The sequence below is a fragment of the Procambarus clarkii genome, chromosome 69 (genome assembly GCF_040958095.1).
Source record: "Procambarus clarkii isolate CNS0578487 chromosome 69, FALCON_Pclarkii_2.0, whole genome shotgun sequence".
Classification (NCBI taxonomy): Eukaryota; Metazoa; Arthropoda; class Malacostraca; order Decapoda; family Cambaridae; genus Procambarus; species Procambarus clarkii.
Genome location: NC_091218.1, coordinates 23,584,166 through 23,611,375, shown reverse-complemented (window position 1 = coordinate 23,611,375; position 27,210 = coordinate 23,584,166). Strand labels below are relative to the sequence as shown.

The 27,210-nt window shown below is 42.3% G+C and overlaps 1 protein-coding gene across 7 annotated transcripts in view; it reads right to left on the bottom strand.

Annotated features, from left to right (window-relative positions):
- The window catches only part of nej (nejire), a 131,838-nt gene that overhangs the window by 76,469 nt on the left and 28,159 nt on the right, over window positions 1-27,210 (bottom strand). For 5 of the 7 annotated variants that reach the window (XM_045765149.2, XM_069311245.1, XM_045765157.2 and 2 more), the window contains exons 2-3: window positions 22,411-23,234; window positions 11,393-11,404 (exon numbers count right to left, since the gene is read on the bottom strand). In XM_045765149.2, coding sequence (XP_045621105.1) covers window positions 11,393-11,404; window positions 22,411-23,234 — 836 coding nt within the window. The remainder of the gene's footprint in view (window positions 1-11,392; window positions 11,405-22,410; window positions 23,235-27,210) is intronic. The other 2 variants (XM_069311248.1, XM_045765155.2) reach the window with 1 other exon arrangement.

Sequence of the window (27,210 nt, the reverse complement as noted above, 5' to 3'; positions counted from 1 at the left end):
ACATGGATGAAAAATTTTCTGACATAGAAAAATGAGGGCCATAATCAGAGGCAATGTATCGGACTGGAGAAATGTCACAAGTGGAGGATCACTGGGTTCAGTTCTTGCACCAGTGATGTTTATTGTCTACATAAATGATCTACCAGTTGGTATACAGAATTATATGAACGTGTTTGCTGATGATGCTAAGATAATAGGAAGGATAAGAAACCTAGATGATTGTCATGCCTATCAAGATGACCTGGACAAAATAAGTATATGGAGCACCACTTGGCAAATGGAATTTGATATTTATAAATGCCATGTTATGTAATGTGGAATAGGAGAACAGAGACCCCACACAACCTATATATTATGTGAGAAATCTTTAAAGAATTCTGATAAAGAGAGAGATCTAGGGGTGGTTCTAGATAGAAAACTATCACCTGAGGAACACATAAAGAATGTTGTGCGAGGAGCCTATGCCACGCTTTCTAACTTCACAATTGCTTTTAAATACATGGATGGCAATGTACTATAGAAATTGTTCACCACTTCTGTTAGGCCAAAGCTAGAATATGCAGCGGTTGTGTGGTACCCATATCTTAAGAAGCACATCAACAAACTGGAAAAGGTGCAAAGTCATGCTACTAAGTGGCTCCCAGAACTGAAGGGCAAGAGCTACGAAGAGAGGTTAGAGGGATTAAATATGCCAGAACTAGAAGACAGAAAAAAAAGGTGATATGATCACTACGTACAAAATAGTAACAGGAATTGATAAAATCATTAAGGAAGATTTCCCGAGATCTGGAACTTTAAGAACAAGAGGTCATAGATTTAAACTAGCTAAACACAGATGCCGAAGAAATATAGGAAAATTCACTCTCGCAAACAGAGTGGTAGACGGTTGGAACAAGTTAGGTGAGAAGGTGGTGGAGGCCAAGACCGTCAGTAGTTTCAAAGCGTTATATGACAGAGTGCTAGGAAGACGGGACACCACGAGCGTAGCTCTCATCCTGTAACTACACTTAGGTAATTACACACACAAAATTCAAAAGGTGACCACCCCTAATGTCAACACTTGCAGAGGAGCTCCAGCATATTTTAACAATCCTAAGTATTATAGTACAGGTTGATGATAGTGAGTGGTGTCCCAGGGAACATAACGGTATAGTGCTTTTGAAAAATAAGTGAGATAACAGGAATGTGTTAAGGGAAGTGAAAAAATTGGATGAGAAAAAGTTGCCCTAGTATTTCCAGTGAAGACAAGAACATTCAAGATGGCCGCCACCAAGAGGAAAAACAAAACAGAGCTTGATTTTGGGGGATTCAATGAAGAAAGCATTGATATAAGCAGTCTATACAAGTTGGTAAAATTAGATACTATAGTGAACTCTTGAGTAGAAATAATCAGTAAATTGAAAGAAAGTAATGACCATTTGTGTAGCAAAGTTTTATGTCTTGAGGGTTTGGTGAAAGACTTGTGCAAGGACAAGAATCAATTGGAAACAAATTGCAAAGCCATGGTAGAGGAAAATAAACTCTTAAAAATAGCTTTGGAAGAAGTTAAAGCAAATTTAAAAATAAATGATTACAATAGGTTAGGTAAGGAAATTAAACAGGAGAAACAGCCTTTGTCAGCACAGATAGAGGAAGTTACACAGGGAATAGAACAGTGCAAGAAAGATATGCAACTCACCTATGCACAAGTGGCCAAGGAGAAGGAAAAAAATAGAAGCAGTAAAGGAAGCCAAACACTGCAGCAACCAGGATAAAACAAACATTAGGCTTGAAGTGAGAAAGGAATTGGCATTTAACCCGAAGTTGGTGCAAAACACAGTTGATCGGAGTAAGTCCCTGATAATTTTAGGTTGCAAAGAAAAGGAGATAACATCTAGGTCAGAAAAGAGCTGTAGAAGAAGCGAAAGTAGTAGATAAAATTGTTGGCCTTGTGGAAGGTTTTACTACCATAGAGAATGTGTGCGACTACAGGAGAATAGGCAGGTACATAAGAGGAAAAGATCGACTTTTGAGGATCACCCTAAACAGTGCCAAACAGATGGAAGAAGTACTAAGGAATGCTAGAAAATTACAAAGTGATAAGGATGGGAAAGTGTGGTCGTTAAGACGACATCTTTCAAGAGAAGACAGAGAGAAGCTGAAACTAAACCTCGTAGAGGCAAAACGTCTAAATGAGAGCAGAAAAGAAAAAGAAATAATTTTTTTTTTTTCTACAAAGTGATAGGGGTAGGCAGGCCAGTAAAATGGTACAAAAAGGCAAACCAAAAATTGCTAGAGAGGGGTAGTGAAAAATAAGGAGAGCGGGAATATGTTCCTGAAAATAGTATACACCAATGTAGATGGAGTGAGATCAAAGATACTGGAGTTAAGTGATGTAATACAGCTGCAGACGAAACTTGAAGATGTTATTTTAAATGAGGTCATATTTCCAAGGGGCAACTCAATTTGGAGACGGGACAGAAAAAGTAGGAAAGGTGGTGGTGTTGCTGTGCTGGTGAAAGAACACCTAATGGTGAACAAAATAATGATTGCCAGTTCACGAGAAGTTGACGTAATAGCACTAGAGATCTGCAACGAGGATGATAAACTAATGATCATAAATGCATATAGTCCACTGCCAAGCAACACATAGACAAAGGAGGAGCTAGATAGTAAACGAGAGGGTCATATAACAATAATGAGAGAGATTATAGCCAGAGCAGATAGATAGATCACAACTGTTGATAGTCGGGAACTTCAACTTGAAATCCATAGACTGGGAAGCATATGAAGCTAGAACAGAGGTTTTTTGGACCTGTAGATTTGTAGACCTCATCCTGGAAACATTCTTGTATCAACATGTTAACACTATCGGTAACTTTGGACCGGACTCGCGTCCATTATTTTTCTCCCGAGTCCTAACTTTGGAACGGACTTGCGTCCACTACAAAAAAGTATTTGTATAAAATTCATTTTTTATCCAATCGACCACGGGATAGTATCAAAATAAGCGCCTTTAGAATGCACACAATTTGATACCAAAATGAAAGATGTAACATGAAACTTGATGTCCGAACACTTGTATGATTATAAATAGGCTTTTGGTCAAAATTTTAAAATATTTGTTAAAATTCTATTTATTATGCTATTATGTTGGGACTAGTTTTAAAATGCGCGCCTTTACGTCGCGAACAATTTGATACCAAAATGAAAGATGTAACAAAAATTTATGTCAGAACACTGGAAAGATATAAATAATTTTGTGATGATGAGCTTCCAGAATTAAAATATTTGTTAAAATTCCAGTTATTGTTCTATTATTATGGGACTAGTTTTAAAATACGCGCCTTTTTATTGCGAACAATTTGATACCAAAATGAAAGACGTAACACGAAAATTTATATTATCAAACTGAACGAGTATACACATTAGGTTGCAGTGTACAAATTGGTGCTCGTTCACGGGTAACTTTAGGCTTTTCTGCAGGGAGGCACTCCAAACTTTTGTACATTATATTCATACACATCTGTAGGGAATTTAATTGCAAACACAATGATACCAAAACGAGCAACGTAGCACGAGAATTAAGGTGAGAAAAATGGAACGAGTATGCACATTTTATTGATTTTGTGCGCTCACTGGTAACTTTTGCCGACTTTAGGCTTTGCTGTTGGAAGTCACGCCAGGCTTTTGGACATTATATTTATACACACCTGTAAGGAATTTAATTGCGAACACAATGATACCAAAATGAGCAACGTAGCACAAGAATTAAGGTAAGAAAGCTGAAACGGGTATACACATTTTGGTGTCACTGCGTGCTTGCCCGCACGTCGGGTGCATGGCCCCTAAGTTGACCGCACGCCTGTCCGGTGACCGATTGTGTTAAACAAGCTACGAGGATGAGGGAAGGGAATGTTCCCTCCATGCTAGATTTGATATTTACTAGGAAGGAGGAAGAGATATTTGACATTCAGTACCTTCCTCCCTTAGGTAAAAGTGACCATGTCTTTTTGAGAATAAAGTATGCAATGCGTTATAATCTGGAAGAAAATAAGGAGGTCGAAGCAGTTGAAAAACCTGACTTCAGGAGAGGACATTATGCAATCTTAGAAATTTTTTTAATGAGTATAATTGGACAGAGTTGTTGCTAGGCAAGGAAGTAAATGAGATGTATGTCAAGTTTTGTGAAATGTATGTGAAAGGCACAAAAAATTTATACTAAAACAGATGCAGAACTAGGAAACATGATTGGTTCAACAGAAATTGCGAGAGGGCCAGAGACCAAAGGACACAAAAATGGAAACAATATAGGAAGAGGCCAAACCCTCAAACATACCAGCGATACAAAGAAATTTTGGAAAAGGGATTGCAGACAATTGTAAAACAGAACCAGGTCTATTCTATAAATTCATAAACAACAAATTGCAGGTAAAGGATAATATTCAGAGGTTGAAAATTGGAAATAGATTCACGTTAAATGAAAAGGAAATGTGTGAAACATCAAACGAAAAATTCCAAAGTGTGTTTGTACAAAATGAAATCTTCAGGGAACCAGACACAATATGAATTCCAGAGAACAACACAAAGCACATAGAGGTGTCTAGAGACGAAGTGGAAAGAATGCTCAAGGAGCTAAGTAAGAACATAGCAGTTGGTCCAGATGGAGTTTCACCATGGGTTCTGAGAGAATGTGCACCTGAGCTCAGCATTCAACTTCCAACTGATTTTTCAGGCATCCCTGTTTACAGGAGTTGTAGCTGATGTGTGGTAAAAGGCTAACATGGTTAAAATCTACAAAAGTGGCAGCAGGGAAGACCCCCCTAATTATAGACCTGTATCATTGACAAGTGTCATTGTCAAAATATTGGAAAAAATAATTAAAACTAAATGATTTGAACACCTGGAGAAAAATGATATAATATCATACAGACAGTATGGTTTTCGATCTGGAAGATCCTGTGCAACGAACTTACTCAGTTTCTATGATCGAGCAACAGAGATTTTACAGGAAAGAGATGGTTGGGTTGATTGCATCTATCTGGACCTAAAAAAGGCTTTCGACAGAGTTCCACCTAAGAGGTTGTTCTGGAAACTGGAACATATTGGAGGGGTGACAAGCAAGCTTCTAACATGGATGAAAAATTTCCTGACTGACAGAAAAATGAGGGCCGTAATCAGAGGCAATGTATCGGATTGGAGGAATGTCACAAGTGGAGCACCAAAGGATTCAATTCTTGCACCGGTAATGTTCATTGTCTACGTAAACGGTCTACCAGTTAGAATACAGAATTATACGAACATGCTTGCTGATGATGCTTAGATAATAGGGAAGATAAGAAAGATGACTGTCATGCCCTTCAAGAAGACCTGGACAAAATAAGTATATGGAACACTTGGCAAATGGAATTTAATGTGAATATATGCCATGTTATGGAATGTGGAATAAGAGAACATAGAGCCCACACAACCTATAAATTATTTGAGGAATCTTTAAAGAATTCTGACAAAGAAAGGGATCTAGGGGAGGTTCTAGATAGAAAACACATCTGAGGACCACATTAAGAACATTGTGCAAGGAGCCTATACTACACTTTCTAACTTCAGAATTGCTTTTAAATATGGAGAGTATTGGAGAAATACTGAAGAAATTGTTCACGCCTTTACTGTAACAAAACTAAATTCCTCCATCAATGAATCCTCCAAGCCTGGAGGATGGGCAGGAGCATTGTGAGGATTTTCTAAATTTCTCAAACCATCCCCTGCTCACCTAAAACTCTTTCATTTCTGCATCACTCGATCCAGGGGTTTTCTTTACAAGATCTTCATGCAATTTTCTTGCCTTTTCACAAATGATGGCCTCTGAAACGCTATCACCCGCTAACTCCTTGTTGTGTATCCAAATTAATAACAACTGTTCAACATCCTCAAGTGTTTGTGTTCTATGTTTCGTGATTATTGATACCAATTTCGCCACTTTAGCACTCATAATGTCCCTTTTCTTAGCAAGTATGGGGGATATCATTGACTGAGATTTGTTGTACTGCCTAGCTAGTTCAACAACCCGCACACCATCTTCATATTTACGAGCATCTCTTAGTTTTGCTCTATAGTCATCCTTACAAGGGTTTTCATGTGTTGAACCTTACCACTGACTTTCTTGGGACACATGGTGTGATATATAATAATCAGTTTAATGTTCAAAAAGCAAAAAATCGCCACAAAATTGGAATTTCTTATAGGCGTGATCATCACTAAGTGGGTGGCTGTAGTAAACTGAGGCAGGTCAACCCACGTCACCGGGAACCACACGCTCGGTCGACCCAAACGTGTACCAACAAATATCGTTAGTCAATGACACTATCATAAGTCAAGTCGCATTTTTTGATCAAATTTACATCGTAACTCGAAATTATCCTAAGTCGGGGCAATGGGGGGGTAAGGGGTAAAGCCTGCCGGTAAAGTCGGGGTAAGTCGAGGTGCCATTGATTATAAATAATTTTGTGGTGTTGAGCGTCCAAAAATTGAAATATGTTAAAATTGCATTTATTGTTCTATTATTATGGAACTAGTTTTAAAATACGTGCCTTTATATTGAGAACAATTTGATACCAAAATGAAAGACGTGACACGAAAATTTATGTCAGAACACTGGAAAGATAATAAATACTTTTGTGGTCCAAATTTGAAAATTTGCTAAAATTCCATTAATTGTTCTATTACTATGGGACTAGTTTTAAAATATGTGCCTTTATAATGCGAACAATTTGATACCAAAATGAAAGACGTAACACGAAAATTGGTGTTAGAACACTGGAAATATATAAATAATTTTGTGGTGATGAGTGTCCAAAAGTTAAAATATTTGTTCATATTCCATTTATTGTTCTATTATTTTGGGATTAGCTTTAAAATATGTGCCTTTATTTTGTGAACAATTTGATACCAAAGTGAAACACGTAAAACAAAAATTTATGTTATCAAAATGAATGAGTATATATACATTAGTCTGCAGGTGTGCCAATTGGTGCTCGTTCACGGGTAACTTGGCCGACTTTAGGCTTTGCTGTGGAGAGGCACGCCAGGATTTTAGACCTTATATGCATATACCCCTGTAGAGAATTTTATTGCGAACACAATGATAGCAAAACAAACGACGTAGCACGAGTAATATGGTGAGAAAACTGAAACGAGTATACACAGTTTATTGATTTTGGGCGCTCACGGGTAACTTTGCTGACTTTAGGCTTTGCTGTGGGGAGTCACGGCAGGCTTTTGGACCTTACATGCATATATCCCTGTAGAGATATATGCATATGTATAGTCGATATATATATGCATATATTGTCGATTAAGGCAGTGTCTTTGATGCTCTCGGACACAGGTTCGAATCCTCGTCACGGCCCTTGTATTCACCTAGTTCACCTAGTTGTATTCACCTAGTTGTGTTTGCGGGATTTGAGCTTTGCTCTTTCGGCCCGCCTCTCAACTGTCAATCAACTGTTTTTACTAACTACTTTTCTTTTCCACACCACACACACACCCCAGGAAGCAGCCTGTGACAGCTGACTAACTCCCAGGTACCTATTTACTGCTAGGTAACAGGGGCATTCAGGGTGAAAGAAACTTTGCCCATTTGTTTCTGCCTCGTGCGGGAATCGAACCCGCGCCACAGAATTACGAGTCCTGCGCGCTATCCACCAGGCTACGAGGCCCCTGTAGGGATTGTGGATTTGTTCCTCTGTAGGGAATTCTATTGCAAACACAATGATACCAAAACGAACGATGTAGCACGAGAATTAAGGTGAGAAAACTGAAACGAGTATACACATTTCGGTGTCGCCGCATGCTCGCCTGCACCATCGGGAGCATAATGTCAGAGTCTGCGACTCGTCCGCACAGCGTGCGATAGTGTTAATTTAATTAATTAATTTAACACTATCACTCTCCCCTGACTCATAATGAGTCCATAATTTTTCCTCCCTGTGCCGAGTGGTGGACTCGTGCTTGTGTCCATCCTTTTAAAGAACACTATTTGTTAAAAATTTAAATTTTATTCGATCAATCTGGGAGTGGTTTCAAAATGAGCTCCTTTAGACTGCGCACAATTTGATACAATAATGTAGCCTGACAATTGAGGTCTGAACACTTAAAAGATTATAAATACTTTTGTAGTCCAAATTTTAAAATATAGTACTGGTATTTGTTAAAATTCCATTTATTGTGCTATTGTTATGGGACTAGTTTTAAAATGCGCACCTTTAGATTGCAAACAATTTGATACCAAAATGAAAGAGGTAACATGAAAATTGATATCAGAAAACTGGAAAGATATAAAAAATTTTGTGGTGATGAGCATCCAAATGCTTGCTAGCATTTCTTTATTACTGCATTATCCCTCAGTTCCAGTTAATAGAAGCTGTTCTCCTTATCAACACTTTTTTATTTTTTAAAAATTCATCTAAAATGAATTTCTGAAAATGTTTTGATGAAAGTTTCACGACACTGAAGCCAATAAGTTGGAGATTTGCTTAACTTTTAAGTTATTTTTACATATTTTGAATATTTTTTGCTTCCGGGCCCCCCAATATGCGCGGTTTCAGGGTTAATGAAGCTTTTAATGAAAATTTAAAAACGGAATCAAACAACACTATAGAACGAAAAAGCAACGTAAAGGATCTAGGAGTAATCATGTCGATCTTACCTTTATAGAACACCATAAAGTAGCTGTCACGACTGCAAGAAAAATGACTAAGGACTTTAAGGACCACCAAACAAGGACAGTGACACTTTTCAAGACACTAGTGCTTTCTATGGTGGAATATTGTTGCACTCTAACAGCCCCATTCAGAGCCAGAGAAATTGCTGACCTAGCAAGTGTACAAAGATCCTCTCGGTTAGATTTCACTCTACAAGTCATCTTAATTACTGGAACCAAATAAAAGTTCTAAATCTGTATTCTTTACAACGCAGGCGAGAGAGAGAGAGAGAGAGAGAGACAGAGACATAATAATCTATACATGGAAGATATTACTGGTTTCAAATCTCAACACAGAAATAACATCACATGAGACTAGTAGTCAGAGCAGGATGTGCAAAATACCCCCATTGAAAAGCAGAGGTGCAATAGGTATGCTGAGGGAGAACTATCAACCTCAGGAGCCCAAGACTTTTCAACATTCTTCCACCACATGTAAGGAGCATAACTGGCCCGCCTCTCACAGTGTTCAAGAGAGAACTCGACAAACACCTCCAAAGAATACATGATCAACCAGGCTGTGATTCATACCTCTGGCTGCAAGCAGCCATATCCAACAGTCAACCACATCTGGTTGACCAGACGACCAACCGGGAGGCCTGGTCAGAGACTGGGCCGCAGGACTGTTGATCCCCGGAAGGTACACAAGGTAGACAGACACAAGGCAGGTAGAATGTAAAGATGTTCATTGGTACAAGGATTATTAACCACAACCAGCATTTCACAACCTTTCCACATTGGCAACCTTGAGCGTTACCTTGAGATGCTTTCGGGGCTTAGCGACCCTGCGGCCCAGTCGTCTATCAGGCCTCCTAGTTGCCGGATTGGTCAACCATGCTGTTGGAAACCACTGCTTGCAGCCTGACATATGAATCACAGTCTGGTTGATCAGGTATTCTTTAGAGGTATTTGTCGAGTTCTCTCTCGAACACTGTGAGGAGCAGGCCAGTTATGTCCCTTATGTGTAGTGAAAACATGTTGAACAGTCACGGGCCTCTGATGTTGATAGTTCTCTATTGCACCTCTGCTTTTCAACGGGGGTATTCTGCACATCCGGCCATGCCTTCTGGTCTCATATGATGTTATTTCCGTGTGCAGGTTTGGGACCAGCCCTCTACTATTTTCCATGTGTAAATTATTAAGTACTAAGTATCTCTCCCGCCTGCGCTCAAGAGAATACAGATTTAGGCATTTTAGTCGGTCCCAATAGTTTAGATGTTTTACTGGATGGATTCTAGCAATAAAAGATCTCTGCACGGTCTCCAGGTCAGCAATTTTTTCACACGATAAGTGTGATTATGGAATGATAGCCCATAAATGAGATCACTAGAAATAACAATAAATTGGGGTGTTTGATTTTAAATTTTCTGTCTAAAACGGAATGCAAAGAGTAACAGTCAATCATGGTCTTTACAAAATCGATGTATATAACATCTGCATTTTGTTTTTCTACTAATGTTTTTGTGATTTTGTCATAGTGGTTGAGGGTATGTGGAATTTATCAATATTAGACATCACACTTTTTTTTAACATGTGGAATATCAATCACCATATTTTACCTGTTATTATTTTGGACCTCACTTTATGTGCTATAACCCCATGTCACATTTATCAAATGCTTTTTCAAAGTTTGTGTGTACAACTTCTGCATTTTATTTCTCTTTTAATGCCTCATTCAAATGTCACTGTAGTTGATTAATTGCAAGGCGCTAAATCCATGTTGGCCTGGTTTATGAAATTCATTATTCTTCATAAAACTGGAATTTGAGTTTTAACCACTCTGGAAGAAGAGAAGAACCAACTCATAGAAGACTGCAAGACATCCTGCCAGAAACCAGACCTGGGCAAAAGTCCAAAAAAAGCTGCAAGATTTGAGCTATAGGCCATCGCATGCACCTGGGCAACCCGCACCCCAAAACCCCTATCCAAGTCTAAAAAACAGCATTATCTGGTCTGATGAGATGGAACAGGGGGCCTCTAGCACAATCACAACACTTGGTCGAGAGACTTAAAAATATGGTACTGCTAACACCAAAACTTGACAAATATCCTCCTTTTAATAAAAGGAAGTGAAGAAATGGGTTGACAACTATTAGGAAAAGCAAGTGGACCCCCCTGAAGAAAGTCAAAGATGACCAGCTAGTAGGCATGGAGATCTGGATAAACATCTGTCACCACCTCCAGAGTGAATTACTAGAGAACAGTATCTGTGTTACAGTACAATAATCCACTTAAGAGCTTCAAAGGGAGCATTGATATCAACCCAGAACCTCTCCAAAATATCTCCTAAGCTGAATATGAACAAAAAATATCTACCAAAAGAGTGCAGGCCTTGTGATCCACTGCCATCAATGCCAAGGGCCAACATGGGTACCTAGACGTGGAAATGTCAAGCCCTGGGATTACAGAAAAGAGCAGGAGCAAACAGTGTGAATTCACTCAGAAGAACCATATGCGGCGAAGCCGATTGGGTGCACGAGATATTTCCTTGTCGGGCCCCAACCAATTAGGTGTTTTACTGTTTTGAGAGGGCCTATAACCACTGTAATGCATATACAGGTTTGCTACTTACCTTACCAGGAGAGTAGTGTAGTGGAATATATTCATAATAACCCTCAAGCACAATTAGGTAAGTACAAACCCATCCTAACCAACCTTCATCCAACACTGAAAAAAACAAAAAAAAAATCACTGAAAATTAATTTATTATGCATTCTTTGTTTTGCCTGTCAAATATGATCAAGCAATCATTGTCAAATAATTCGGAGTCAATATTTTATATGTGTCAATTATTTGCTATGCACACTGAACAAAATAAACAAGATCTGCACATCAAAGTGTGGCAGTATTGAGGTGGCTATGCCTACACCACCTCTTGTTAATGAGCATTTTCTGTTCAATGGAAATATATTTCCACTTTCTCTTACCACCCTCAGCATAATGAGTGCTGTATGACATCTTGTAAATAAAATAAAAAAAGGCAAATGCAGAGCACAAGATAATGTGATATTTAACAATAACACTGACCACCGACAACTGGATTTTGACTCTTACGCTGATTTGACTGCTGATTTAAGTGCTTCTGGTATCTCCCCTGTATCCAATCTCTTTCTTCAAATTACACTGAGCATTCGTACTACTGACACTTTGCATTTCTTTATAAATATGGAATTCTATGTGTGTATGTGTCCCGGTTATGCACGTTGTAGATTTCTATTTCAAAGTCTGCTATGTTCGTGTTAATATCAGTTATATTGTCAGGGTATTTGGATATCATTCTTAAAGCTATCCTCAACTTTCAAGTTGCTTATTGTTGTACTTCACATAGCTCATGCTGTTCTTTTAGGCTTTCACAAATTTCTTTGCCATCCTGTGTATGAATCATCACTTATAAGTACTGCACTGGACCAATACCAGTAGAGGTTTTTTATTTTAATTTCACATGTGAAAAAATATTTTGGATTTTCCTTTATCTCTTGTATAGGTTTCTGTTCCAATTGCACTTCTTCAGCCTGATATGAATGCTTCAGCTGCTGCTCTATTTCTTCAATCTCCCTGTTTGAGATTCAATTTCTTTTTTGGGATAGCACTGGGTTTATTATGCTATGTAAGCAATTCTTTATTTATTCATCTGCTTGGTGAATTTCTCAACCTTTGCATCTAGCAGTTTGTATATTAGAATAATAATAGTAATTATTTCCTGTACTGTATTTAGATATCAAATACCTCTACCACTTCATTTGTAAAGTTTAGGAGCTCTATGCATACAAGGTACTCTTTAATATATAACCTGACTCCTCTATGTGATCTATTTACTCTTATCACATCTACATAAATTATATTTTTGTATACAGATCTCGCTGTTCATGTAATCACCCGTATGGATCTCTGTGAATTCTCCAAATACTCAATTTACTACAGTGAGGATGCCATTTATGAAGGGCAAGTTTGATTCCTAGTTTTCTTTTCCTGTTCTTGTACTTTTTCTATTATTTCAGTTTCAGCAGCTTCTGACTGCATTAAAATTTTCTTTTTTTTCCCCATTCTGGTTGAATGGGTAGGTTTTCACGAAAGTCATTTTACAGCCATGACGCATGTTTTCCATGAGATCTGTTAATATGTTCCAATTATGCAAATCTTTTTTGCATATTCAAAGACTGTGACCTTCTCACAGTCCTTTATTATTATTCACTTCTGCACAAGAAAAGTGAAATTAGTTTTTACATATGTAACATATAATTCTCTATGTCTGTTCCTTGAAATCTTTCTACATTTCCCACATGTTCCCCTGCAGTGGATAAATAATATTTATTTGATTCACTGAACAAGAATTGTTTGGGCCATGCAAAAATTTCATAAACGAGGTCCTGCTGCATTAACAGCCTCAAAGAAGGAGCCCACAAGAAAGATCTGAAAGACTGATGCAGCCTTCTACTCAATCTGACAAATAGCTGCCACTTGTCCAAAACAGTAAGCCAGGACGAAGCCAGGACATTATACCACAGGCAGGACAAAGATGGGTCCTTACACCACAGACAGGACAATGCTGGGAACCTTATACTGCAGCCAGGAAGAAGCCAGGATCTTGTATTGCAATCAGGAAATGGAAGGGAAACAATATGAACAGGGCAAATCCAAGCCAGCCACAAACTCGGACTCAGAAATGTACTTACAGATAAGTGGAAGAGGAATCAAGCTCATGCTGGACTGGAGGGAACAAGAACATCTCTGTACAGAGTAACAAACCCTAAGGGGCTATGAACTAAATTATTATAGAGGGGTTAAAATGCAACCCCAAATTCATGAGACCCTACACAACTCTTAAAGAAAACGGGTCAGGGACAAAGCCTACATCAACACCCCACCCTCTCACCTAGAATCCTAAGACTGGAAAGAATGATAAGGCTGAGTCTCAACAAGTTATGTCCCCAATCCCTACAAGATGAACCTCTAAGTAAATTCCACAGGATAAAGGGGACTCTTAGGATAGATTGCAGAGCCTCAAAGGCCTCAGAAGCAACAGCCACTGAAGACGCATCTGCCAGTCTCTATCCCATCACCTCCTGCGGGTCCTTAAGCTGAGGCCATTTGGGAGCCCAAATTAACGGGTAAAGCTGGGAGGGTAAGTAAACAACAGCTAAATATATCAAGCACAACAGTAACAGAAGAACTAAACACAATTATGAAACAAAGGGAACAAAACAAAGTAATGACCCATCACAGTACTACATAACAGGTTTGCCAATACTACTTAGCTGTAATCAGAGCAGCTCAGAGGGTTCCACAAAGTGTGCGCACACACTACTTGCACCAGGCACATGAGTGAGGGTTGTGGCTAAACCTGAACTCTGGGTGACCTGGGCTGCCGTCTTAGAGGTGGTTGAGCACATCAAGGCTCGATGTTCAATTTTTCGTGTTGTTGCTGGTGAACAACAACAACAGTTGTTGTTCACTAGTAACAACACTTTCGTGTCTATATCTTCAGACAGCAATTTAATTTGTTTCGCTTATCTTACTGGTGGGTTTTTCCTTGGCTTTAAATTTTTCCAATGATCTCCCTGCTCATATTGCCTCAGAGCTCTAAATTCTGGTTCTGGTTTCCACAGAAAGTGGTTCTCAAGAGGCCTACTACACTTCTCATAGCATGGTTTCACTAGAGCACAAGCTATGGTGAGCTACCAAGGGGGGTTTCCCAAAAAAACAGCACTGAATGTAATGAAATGCCATTTTCTGGGTGAGCCCGGGAGGCTCCCTCAAGCTATCCGAACTGATATGTGCTATATTAGTCTGAGGTCATCAGTCACAGGTGTTCTTATGCCTACCGGGAACCACGAGTTAGAACCTGGTCCCCTCAGAGAAGCACAGGGGACCAATGGGGAGCACAGGGAGCAATGGCTTATGAGCACTTTACATTTAAAGTACGTCATAATTGTCATTGATCGGGGAAGTACCCAAAAATGTAAGCGAATCAAAACAGAGCACTGTCTGGGTTAACCTATGTAATCTACATCCCAAAAGATCAAAGTAACCACTACTCCAGTTCTTGAATGATAAAAAAAAAAAAATCACACAGCACCGCTCCTGTGCCAGGTAAGTCCGCTACGGGCTCACCATAGCCCGTGCTACTTGCCCCACTCCTGTGCCAGGTAAGTTACGGGCTCACCATAGCCCATGCTACTTGGAACTTGTTCCGAGTAGCTGAATCTATAACAACAACATGATAAAAAAGTCACAGTTTCTGTGGCCGGCAGGTAGCAGCATAAAGCTGCCACCGAACACATGATGCACCCCAGCCTAACCAAAAAGCATCCACAACCAACTGACCCCTCCGGAAGCCCGCCATCTCAATCTATGCCAGAATAGAAGAAGGCCATAAACGAACAAAACGACCACATGGACCAAACTAACAGAACACCTGGCATTGGAGGAGAACATGAAGTTCCCCAACCTGACTCCCAGAGGCCAAGGCCAACAAAAACAAGGCCTTCCAAAAGAATTCCCTAATCGAAGGGGCCACAAAAAAGCGGGTAGAAAGAAAAGTAAGAACACTATTTAAAGACCAAGAAGGCTCAGGCGGCATATGAGAAGGCCAGAGGTGGAAAAATGCACGTGAAAGCTTGCGGAACGGAGCGGATTCCACATCCACCCCAAACGCAAGCTGGAGTGGCTCCGCCAACATTGTGCGATAAGAAGCGACAGTATTAGGGACGAATACTGATCCAGAAAAAGCTGAAAGAGCAGAGACAAAACAACCCGATTCAAAATAGACGAAAACCTTCGAAGAGAAATAAAGTGACGGAAAGACCGCCAAGAAACAACATACTTTTCATTCACCTGGGCTCTAGGAGACTTAAACCATGGACCCCCACGTGTGTGAGGCAGAGATTCTTTCCACTCAGCTATGTCAAGTCTCATAGAACCCAGATGAATCATATGTTTATTTCCACGGAAATGTGGATGACAAATTAAACTACAGTACTGTACATACTGTTGCCGGGAGGAAGACTGCAGGTGGGACACCATCAAAGAAACCACCTGATCACCATATAAATGACAATACACACGAGTTAAAAAACCAGTGTTAAAAGTAATGAAATGCCATTTTCTGGGCGAGCCCCAGAAACTCCCTGAAGCTATCGAGACTAATATGTGCCATATTAGTTTGGGGACATCAGTTACGTGAGTTCTTGCCTACGGGAACCCCGAGCAAGAACCTGGCCCCCCTTAGAGAGGCGCAAGGAGCAATAGCTATATGAGCACTCTACATTTAGAGTATGCCATGTCTGCCATCAACCTGGGTATACCCACTGCAAGGTAGGCATAATAATACAAACCTCCAACTGGTGAAAATTGCAATCTTGAGGTTATCTTGAGATGATTTTGGGGCTTTAGAGTCCCCGTGGCCCAGTCCTCGACCAGGCCTCCACCTCCAGGAAGCAGCCCGTGACAGCTGACTAACACCCAGATACCTATTTTACTGCTAGGTAACAGGGGCATAGGGTGAAAGAAACTCTGCCCATTGTTTCTCGCCGCCCGGGATCGAACCCGGGACCACAGGATCACAAGTCCAGTGTGCTGTCCGCTCGGCCGACCGGCTCCCGAATCTACATCCGAACAGAGCCAAAGAATTCTCCCAAAAGAAATCAAATAAACAAGCAAATCGTCATGAAACTAGCGCACCCGCTCGTTACAGCCCCCCCCCCCTCCATTTACGTACAGGGGGAAGGTGGAGCCCGTTCACACGAGCCAACAGCTGAACCCTATATTTTGTAGAATGATGAAAACCACCAACCAGAGGGATGGATGGTGTCAAGGAGCCTCCAGGGCTCGCCCAGGAAATGCCGTTTCATTACATTCAAGGCTGGTATTCTGTGGGGAGCCCTGTTGGCTCCTTGAAGCTATCTACCCACAGAGAAGTAAAAACAGGGACTTAACCGGGAGGCAGCAGCACCGCATGTCTGAAGACGAAGAAGTGACAACAGTCCGCGACAGATGGCCCAAAGCAATACAAGGCCACAGAGGGCCCAGAACATTGATAAGATAACAGGCAGCCAGAATCCTGTTCAATTTCCAAAACCTCCGTGCTCGAACGTCAACCCAAGATATCTTCCCAGATACAGCAGCGAGAGCAACATATTTCCTCACATAATGAGCATAGGGGTAAACTGCAGGATGGCTAGATTTGACAACTCTGCATAACCTGAGAGACACGGGCCCTGGACCAGGGAAACCGGATCAACCCGGAGTGCAATAACCATCGCTGAACCAGTGGCCTGCAGATAGCAACGCAATGTTGCAGCAGGACACAAAACATGATGCACCCCCGGCCTAATCAATCTAACCAACCAAGCATCAACAAACCATGGACCCCTCCAGAAGCCCAGTCTCATTCTTCACCAGAAAAGAAGAAGAGGGCTGCAAACAAACAAAATGACACCCAGGACCAAAGGAGCACAACCCTCTGTGTTGGAGCGGAGCATTTAGCACCGCAACCCGACCCCCAGAGGCTAAAGCCAACAAAAACAAAGCTTTCATAGTACAATCACGGACTGAAGGGGCTACTACAAACCGCGGAGAGGAGAAAAACGAGAAGGCGCCACTTATAATGGGAGATGGCGAGACCACTCCGACATGAAGAGGTCCACCTCTGGACCCCCGAATATCCACCAAGGCCAAAGGAAGGAGGCGTTTTTGACTGTCCACTCTGTGGAAAAGAGGAAGGAAGTGCAACAGGCCATCTGCCAGGATGCTGGACACTCCCTGAATGTGAACAGCGCAGAGTCAAACCCTGAGAACTCAGCAGAAGAACCACTCGAAGCGACCAGCCCCAAAGAGCCACACACCGCAGAGAACCCCCCCTGGTTGAGACAATGAAACACAGGGGAGCTCAGTCCAAATGGAATCAGATCACAGAGCCCTGAAGGATCAGGCAAAAATCCAGACAGGAAAACAAGGCCAGAGGCAACGTGTGTCCCCAGTGCACATCAGTCAAGAACTGGAGGGTTGAGCTGCTGGCTCACCAGCTTTGTTTATTTGTTTTCTTTTAGGGGGAAGTTCTTTGGCTCTGTTCGGATGGAGGTTGCAATTTTCACCAGTTGGAGGTTTGTATTATGCCTACCTTTCTGGGGGTATACCCCAGTCGATGGCCAACATGACATACTCTAAATGTAGAGTACTGTTCTCATATAGCCATTGCTCCCTGTGCCTCTGAGGGGGTCAGGTTCTGGCTCATGGTTCCCAGTAGACAAGAACTCCCGTAACCTATGTCCTCAAACTAGTATAACACACATCAGTCTTCAGGGCTCCCCACAGAAAGACCAGATGCCTAGTGCGGAGCAGTAAGGCGAACTAACGAGGTACCTCACTGGCCCGATCTGCTGGAAGAGGCGAAGCCACGGAAAATCGCCCAGGTTCAGACACCGAGCAACCAGTACCTGAAACAAAGGCTGGGCCAGTACCAAGGAGCCAAGAATCACCCTTTCCCGATAGGACTCCAAGCAACAGCTGGACCAGGAGAAAGAGGTACAGGAACCCTTTACCACGACCAGTCCTGCCAAAAAGCACCTAACACAACGGTCTTGCCATCAGGAAACGATGCCACATCCAATGGGAGACACCGAGACCATGCCAATGTGAAGAGGTCCACCTTCGGGTGCCCATACGTCCGGCAAAGCCAAAGTTAGGAGACAGCATCATCCATCCACTCCGTGGAAAGAGGAATGAAGCTTGACAGACCATCTGCCAAAACATTGGACACTCCTTGAATGTGAACAGCGCAGCGAACTAAATCCCGAGAACTCAGCAGAAGAGTCACACTCACTCGAAACGACCAGCCCCAAAGAGCCACGGACTGAAGGTACCTCAACACGGTTGAGACAATGAACCTCGGGGGAGCAGTTTGAATGGAGCCGGATTACCGAGCTCCGAGGAAGCCAAATTCGGCACAGCATCTGCCACAAACTCCTGCACCATGCTGTGAGCCCAACATAAGGACAGTCCCCAATAATCCTGGGGGGACTGGTGAGCACTGGTCACAAAGCCCCACACTGTGGCAGTGATGAGGGAAACACACACCAATTCACGTATCTCCCTGTATATGTATCTCTTCACGTATCTTTCATAGCAAACATAACCCACACCTGAGACATGTCACACAAAAGTGAATGACTGAGTCACCAGTAAGAACAAGAGCGCATTAACTACTGTATTTGCCAACGTAAAAGATGCACCCTCGCATAGGACGCACCCCTGTTTTTAAAGAATATTTTGTGGAAAAAACTATTTTAGTACATTTCATCATGCATTTATTGACAAATATTTTAAAGTATTAATATTATTAATATTTCGTACCACAACTCTTACCTCCTCTAAAATCAAGTGTGGTGTAGTAGTTTATATTTTGGGCAAGAGAATTGCTATACAGGATGTGAAACTTGTATTTCTTTAAGTGATGTTTTGTTGCTGAATCAGGCCACCAGGGTGGTGTACCCAGCAGTGGTGCACCATAACAGTGCTCTGGTGTTCTTGTCATTCAAACATTGCAAATGGCTGACAAGCAGATGAAAGTTGAACATTCCTTTCAAATTTCTAGGATAATTTTTCATTTAGATAATGAATAAATGTGTCTTAAAGGTAACACAGTCGATCAATAATGTATGACATAGCAGGTGTGGGTTATGTATACTGGGTATGATGATGCGAGCTTCCTTCATAGCTGTCGACGTATCATAAGTTTGTGATAACATTGTGATAATTTGGCTTGCTTTCAATATTTTATTATTAGCAACGATATTTGTGCCTAGCGAACTTACCCAGTAAAGTATGCTCGTCCAGCTCCCTAGCCTATCCTACTCGGTCTCCCATCCATAAAACAGCTTCATTAGACGCAGGGCACTTTTTTGATGCATTTAAAAATAAAAAAAAGTGCGTCTTATACGCTGGCAAATACGGTACATGAAAAACTCCCCAAGAATCAATAAAAGAATGATAAACTTCCAACCACCCGGCTGCCATACACAAAGAGTGGGAAACAACAAACCACAGCTGTAGGATGGTGCACCACGACTGGAGGCCAGTCACATCAACTCAAACTGTAGAGCAAAGCTCTTTCTAAAAATATACACAGAAACTGCCGATCTGAGAAGAGGGAAGAACAAGGGTACCAAAATCACCAGAAAATAGTGTGCAATAAATTATGATGAGCCAAACGAAGAAGTTGTTATATTAATACTTTTTTCCAAGAACAATACATTCAAGCAAAAGATAGATGCGCCCAACACGAGGGTGCTGAAATAACGTTGGCAAATACAGTAAAACTAAGTCCGAAAGGGAAGGAGGGGATGAAAACCCCTCCCCTGTAGCAACAACACCTGCCAAGAAGGCACAAGGGCCCAAGCAGGGACAAAAGGAGCCCAAGCGCTCCAGGCGGACTCCCCACGAGCCCCGGGAACCCCAGACACAAGTCCCGGAGCCGAGCCTTCTTCTAAGCCCATTTTCCCTGAAGAAAAGGCGGCATCCAGGGGAAAGCTTCCAAGCATGAAGTCTGCTTGGTTGACTCTGAAGCCCCAACGGGAAAATTGGATTCAACCACCTCGCCCAAACCGGAAGGAGCAGCCACCAAAGCCACCAGAGCCTCATCCCGAGCTAAACCCCACCCCGACTCCGAAACCCTTAGACATTTGGCAGGCGGAAGCTGGGGGATAAAAGAGCAAGGCGAACTACGCTGACCTGGAAAGGAAGCAGGGATGTGGAAGAAACCAAGGTTGAAGCGACCAACGCCCCCAAATCCTGGTCTCAAAAACCCAAGCAGGGCAGCTCCGGAGCATCCAACAGGGCAACAAACCTGGCCTGTTGCAGGAAGGAGAATCAAGCATGCAACACAGCCACTGCATGATCCTTGAGATCAACAAACAAGGAATGAATAAAGTGAATTACAAGAGGGGGAACAAAGCCCACATGACTCTGGGTCGGTGGTGTCCTCAACCCAACAGGCAGCGTGATGGAGGCAGTACAGATGATCGTTTCCCTGAGACAGGAGTAATGAACAACCTTCGACTTCACACAAGGGGTTTTTCACACCTGACCAAGCCCTAGGGGTTTTCCAGGGCCTGGAGGGTGAATTAGCCATTTGAGAAACCAAGGCACTGGGGCTAGCTAAGCCAGTAGAATCCTGTCAGGTAGCAGACAAACTGACCACTAGTAGAAGCTCTGAAACCTTGAGGGAAACACAGGAAAACTACCAACACAACCTAGGCTTGCCAAATAAGCAGCAGACCACCACTTTCAAAACAAAGCGAGAATGCCAGTGAATGAAAAGAAATGAAAACAAGACCTTCCAAAGACACACAACAAACTGCAGTTAGAGAGAAACATCGGCCGCTGCACTGAAGTAAAGCTAACTGCACCAGCTGCAGGGTGCCCCACCCAGCCAATAACACTCCCCCTATCCAAAGCAAGACGGAAAGCCCTAGACCTGTGATGTACCCCAAGGACGAAGCCAACAAGCGATAAAGGCCTCAAACAGGGAGTAATTCCCAAACACCTCAGGGAAGATAACCCTGATGTGCAAGGGCATTACTCACGGAACACCTAAGAAAGGTCAGCCTAGGCGCATGCTGCTCCTGTACACTTTAAGACACCTGACCACACCAACACACAGCTGGAACAGCCACACACGGCAAAAATACAGAACAGTAACTTGAGACCAGAAATGATTGAAGTGACCACCAGCACATCACTTCAACAACTGGAGTGGTGGACTGTCGGCTCCCCCTTTCCCACCAGGTGTAGAGCTAACAAGCGGAAGTGATAGTTGCATGAAGGGTGCTTGCTTGTTTTCTTTCTAGGGAGAATTATTTTAATCTTTTAGAATGTAAACTGCACATTTAACCAGACTGTGGTCTGTTTTGATCTGCCTACCTCTCTGGGTACTTCCCCGGTCGATGGCAATTATAACATACAGTACTTTAAATGTAAAGTGCTCACAGACTATTGCTGCCTGCACCTCTCTGTGGGGACCAGGTTCTGGCTTGTGGTTCCCGGAAGGCATAAGAACTCCTGTGACTGAGAACTCCAAACTAATATAGCACATATCAGTTCGGATAGCTTCAGGAAGCCGATGGGGCTCCCCACAGAAAATAATAAACAAAAAAACAAACAGCAAAAAGGATATAAGGCCAAAAGAGAAAACAATAATAACTAGATAAACTGGAAATGAAATGCATAGATGGAAATACTGAATGTTTTTCAGATTAAAAAACAATTACACAAATATTTGAACTTCTGATGCCTGAAAACTTGATTATGAAAATAGTTGTGATGGCAAGCAAGTCTCCAAAACCACTTACATTACAGTAATTGTAAATACAGTACTTAAAATAGGATAATGTGATCAGCTTAACTAGATTAACCCTTCAAGGTAAAATAAGGTAATTATCAAGAGAAAGCACTTGGCCATTATGACTATATAGCACTTAGAAAGAATAAGGGGATAAGGATTTAGGATAGAATGGAGGAAAGAATTGGTGTCCAACCACTTGGACAGTCATGGATTGAACACTGACCTGAAAGAAGTAAGACTGTTGCCCTACCATCCAGTCCAAGTGGTTGAGCATTAACTCTTCAGGGAAACAGTTTTATATTATTCTCGAACAAACGTATTTAAGATGTCTTACCTGCAATCTTGGTCCTAGTTGTCCTGGACCCATTCCCGGGTGTCTTGGTGCCATTCCCTGAGGTCCAGCGCCCATGGGTTGTGGTGATTGTCCTCGAAGGTTTGGTGGAACCATAGGTCTGTTTAGTCCTGGCAATGGACCATTTGGCATCCCTTCATTCATCTGAGATGCCATGGGACCACTCATGTTCATTGTAGTTACCACACCTTGTTGTGACTTGTTCATGGAATTCATTGTATTCATAGTATTTATGTTACTTACAGTATTCATGCCACCAGCCATGCCTGCACTGTTTGCCATACTACTTAGGCCCATTGACGTATTGGTGTTAACAAGGCTCATGGAAGATACTGCAACATTAGAGGCCATTGTTATCGACATGGTTCCTGTCACATTGGCAGCCATTGAGTTAGCTATACTATTTGGCATAGTGTTCAAATTATTAACGTTGTCACTCATTGTTAGTTGTTGGCTAGACGTCGGAACACCACTCATACTTAAATTTGTATTTTGAGGCGATTGCATTGGTCCACCATGCGGGCTTTTGGAATTTGTTAATGCGTTTACTATCATATTGCTTTGGTTGGGCATATTGTGTGGGCCGGTGGACATTGCATTATTTCCGGCCATGGAGTGGGGCGGGGTTTTGGTTTGGAGGAGATGAGTCAGTTGCTGGGGGCGATCTCCAGGACCACCACCACCACCCCCACTACTTTCCATCATACCATTGACACCACCTCCACCACCACCGCCACCACCCTGAGAGTCGCCTGACCACATCAGGTCGTCTGGCAGAGCATTCTCCAACATCGCAGCAAAATCATCTGAAAAAAGAAATAACAGTTCACTCATATATTTCAGACAACTGTATGTTGTAAATTATATTTCTAAAAGTATGTAATGAACAAAATACACAATGACCTGCAAACATACATACATACACACAAAAACAAATATTATTATATAATATATATATATATATATATATATATATATATATATATATATATATATATATATATATATATATATATATATATATATATATATATATATATTTTTTTACTGTACAGTATATTCATATGTATATATGCATATTGTATATGAGTAACACAAATACGAACAAGCAATATACATATACTTATCTCACTAATACCTTATTAATATCACATCTCAAAAGACATTGTACCTCACCTCCCCTCTTTCCTGCCTATATATCCACACAACTGACCCGTAAATCCATCCTTCTGAATATGAATTTATATAAAAGTATTTATGGAAATTGCTGTCTTAATCCTTCCTCCTGGAGCATACCTTGAGAGGGCTCTGGGAGTTGTTCTACTTCCTGAACCCGGCCTTACCTAACCTTGCAATGATTTTGGCTATTAATTTTCAGCCGATTTCGTCGAGCCAGGCTTGAGCCCAGGCTCGACATGATAACTTGGTCCTACAGGCTGTTGCTTCGAGTGACCCGCAGGCCCACATATCCACTACAGCCTGGTTAGGTCTGGCACTTCTTGCAAGAACTTATCTAAGTGCCTCTTGAATACATCCACCTTTGATCCAGCATTATTTCAAATGCTTGCTGGGAGGGTGTTGAACAGCTGTGAACCTCTGATGTTCAGACAGTGCTCTCTGATTGTGTCCTATGGCATCCTCTTCTATTCATTGGTCCTATTCTGCATTTCCTTCCGTATCTTTCATTCCAGAATGTTGTTACTCTACTGTGCAAATTTGGGACCTGGCCTTAAAGTATCTTCCATGTGCTATATATTATTTGATACCTTTCTCGTCTTCTTTCCAAACAGTACATTTTGCTTCGAGACAGTCCCAATAATAATGGTTTTAATGAGAAAACCATTTGGAGTAATGAATTGACTTGAACCAGCATTCTGGAGACTCCCAGACAATGTCCTTAACCAACTCAGATATGATAGAACAAAAAGTTATTCAACACAGAACTCTACTGACTCTAGCGTGAAGGTCTCAAAGGATACCTGATCAACAGACTGTAATTCATATATCAAGCTATGAGCAGCAGTGTCAAATAGCCTGGCTGACCAGACTACCAACCCGGCAGCCTGGTCAGAGACTGGATCAATTAACAAATCACCCAATGCCAATCCAACACCAAATAGTGACCTGCTGCAGGCCGAGCCGTACCACAGGAGGGTGGGAGAGATGTTGACTGGGAATCCCAGTTCTGTCCAAACCTGGGAGAGAACCAAATAGAACTTCCACCAGTTCACCAGGAACCTAAATCTACCAAGTGTGAAAGAACAGGATCCCTGACCAGCTGACACTAGAACTGGATGAGGGCTCAAACCAGCCAGTTGTCGAGGTAAAGTACTGTTATTATCAGGAGAAAGCATAAAGTCTTTGGTAGACAAGGTAGACAAAGACATAAACTCTTAAATAAAGACACAGCCAGGTCACAGTTACCTCAGCTAACTTAGCAAAGATCCGAGGAGCCAGATTCAAGCCAAAGGGCAGAACCCTGAAGCAGAAAGCCTAAAGACCCACAATGAACCTTAACCAGTACCTGCTTGACAGGGTTCTGGGAGTTCTTCTACTCCCCAAGCCTGGCCTGAGGCCAGGCTTGACTTGTGAGATTTTAGTCCACCAGGCTGTTGCTTGGAGCGGCCCACAGGCCCACATACCCACCACCGACCGGTTGGTCCGGAACTTTTTTAGAAAACAAGTCTAGTTTTCTCTTGAAGATGTCCACGGTTGTTCCGGCACCAGAACCTCGGAAGAATAGGAACCCGACAGTCTGCATCCTTGAGGTCCAAGGACACCATCCAGGAACCTGACAGTAATACATGACAAACTGGAAACAACCAGGACTCTCGCCAAAGAGTCGAGATTGACTTGACCACACCTAAGTCTAATTACAATGCAAAGATTGAGGAGTAAGACTCCTGACCTGACACACCCAAACCCAACAGAGGGGGGGAGGGGGAGTAAGGGTGGACAAGAAAGCGCACAAATCATAAGACCAAAAGTTGGGAAAATGGCCTAGATGCCCCTCCCCACAGAATCCTCAAAGGGGTGAACTGTAAAATGGACACTACAAAGACCCATGAGCAGAGCCAGCCTTCCACACTACATATTGTGATGATGAGCAGAAGAGGCACCAGCTGAAGAAAGAGCAAGGGTCCAACAATCTGACTCCATTGGGGGCATACTCCAACCAACAGTAGGTGAAGCCCCAACCCTACCACTAGAACCCTACTAGATCACCTTCAACCTGAGGACACAGAACCCTGCTCAAACACCACCTGACTGAGAGGCCTAAATGGTGCAGCAGCAGCTGCCAAAATTACTTAAGATATTATATTCAGGAGAGATGAGAGTAAAAAAAAAAAGAAAGCAGACAAAGGGAGGGTTAAGGACCTGAAACAAAATTTAAAGCCTGGGCCAGCACAGCCTCTGAATATCCACGATGGGCCAAGTAAAAAACCTGTCACTTCATCACAACATAGAGGGGTGAACAACTTGGGCAAAACTGCCAAAGTCTACACCACAGGCAACAAGGATGCCACACCAAGAAATGATGCCAGCATATCCAGGCCTTCATGAAGCTTGTCCACAAACAGCACAACTGCCCAAACACCCATGACAGCAGCCAGGTGGATATGAACTCCATGGTCTTCTGCAGTAAGGGGTCCAGAGAACACAGACAGCTACATTTGCAGTTGCCACTTGCCCACATCCTTCGAAGCAAGTGAGCAAAACACAGTCTTCAAGCAGTGTATAGGGAGTACCCCTTCACCCCCCAGTTGAAAGCAGAGGTGCAACAGGTACCGTATTCTGAGAGAACTCTATCAACATCAGAGGCCCAAGACTATTTAACACGCTTCCACTACACATAAGGGGCATAACTGGCTGACCCCTCACAGTGATCAAGAAAGAACTCGATAAGCACCTCCAAAGGATACCTGATCAACCAGGCTGTGATTCATACTGTCAGGCTGCGAGCAGCCACATCGAACAGCCTGGTTGGCCAGTCCAGCAGCGAGGAGGCCTGGTCGACGACTGGGCCGCGGGGACGACAAGCCCCGGAAACACCTCAAGGTAACCTCAAGGTAAGGTAACCCCCAAGAACACCTGAAAGAAGCAATTCACTTCTTGTAACTCAAGCATTTAGGCTCAAGATAACCCATACCAAGCCCCCCCCCCCAAGGAAAGAAGAGGGTTATGAAGTCAGGATGAATCCAGGACTTCATAATGCATCCAATAGGTAGCAGCAGACTCGAACTTGAACAAGATTGGGTCCATCAAAGGAATCCTTCAGAAAATGAAACAAGTCTGCTCACATATAATGAGCATAACTTGCCGGCTTCTCATAGTGTTCAAGAGAGAACTCGGCAAACATCCGCAAAGAATACCTAATCAATCAGGCTGTGATTCATACGTTAGGCTGCAAGTAGCCACATCCAACAGCCTGGTTGACCAAGACAACCAACCGGCGGGGTCATTGATCCTCAGACGCTAGACAAGGTAGACACCACAGAAGATTAAGGCATGACAACAAAATCCACCAGAAAAAAGTCAAGCCTGGCCTCAGGCTAGGCTTGGGGAATAGAAGAACTCCCAGAACCCCATCAAGCAGGCAAGACAAATTTATGGAACCAAATGGAACAACGGAGCAAACCCTGTGGGAAGCATCCAAGTACAGTACAGTAATTGGCCTCAAACATTGAAGGATGGTTGGATACATTCTGCCCTGGAGAACTATACCCTCATCTGACTGAACTAACGTCCAGGATGAGTTGAAGGGCACCCCCATAGACCTCT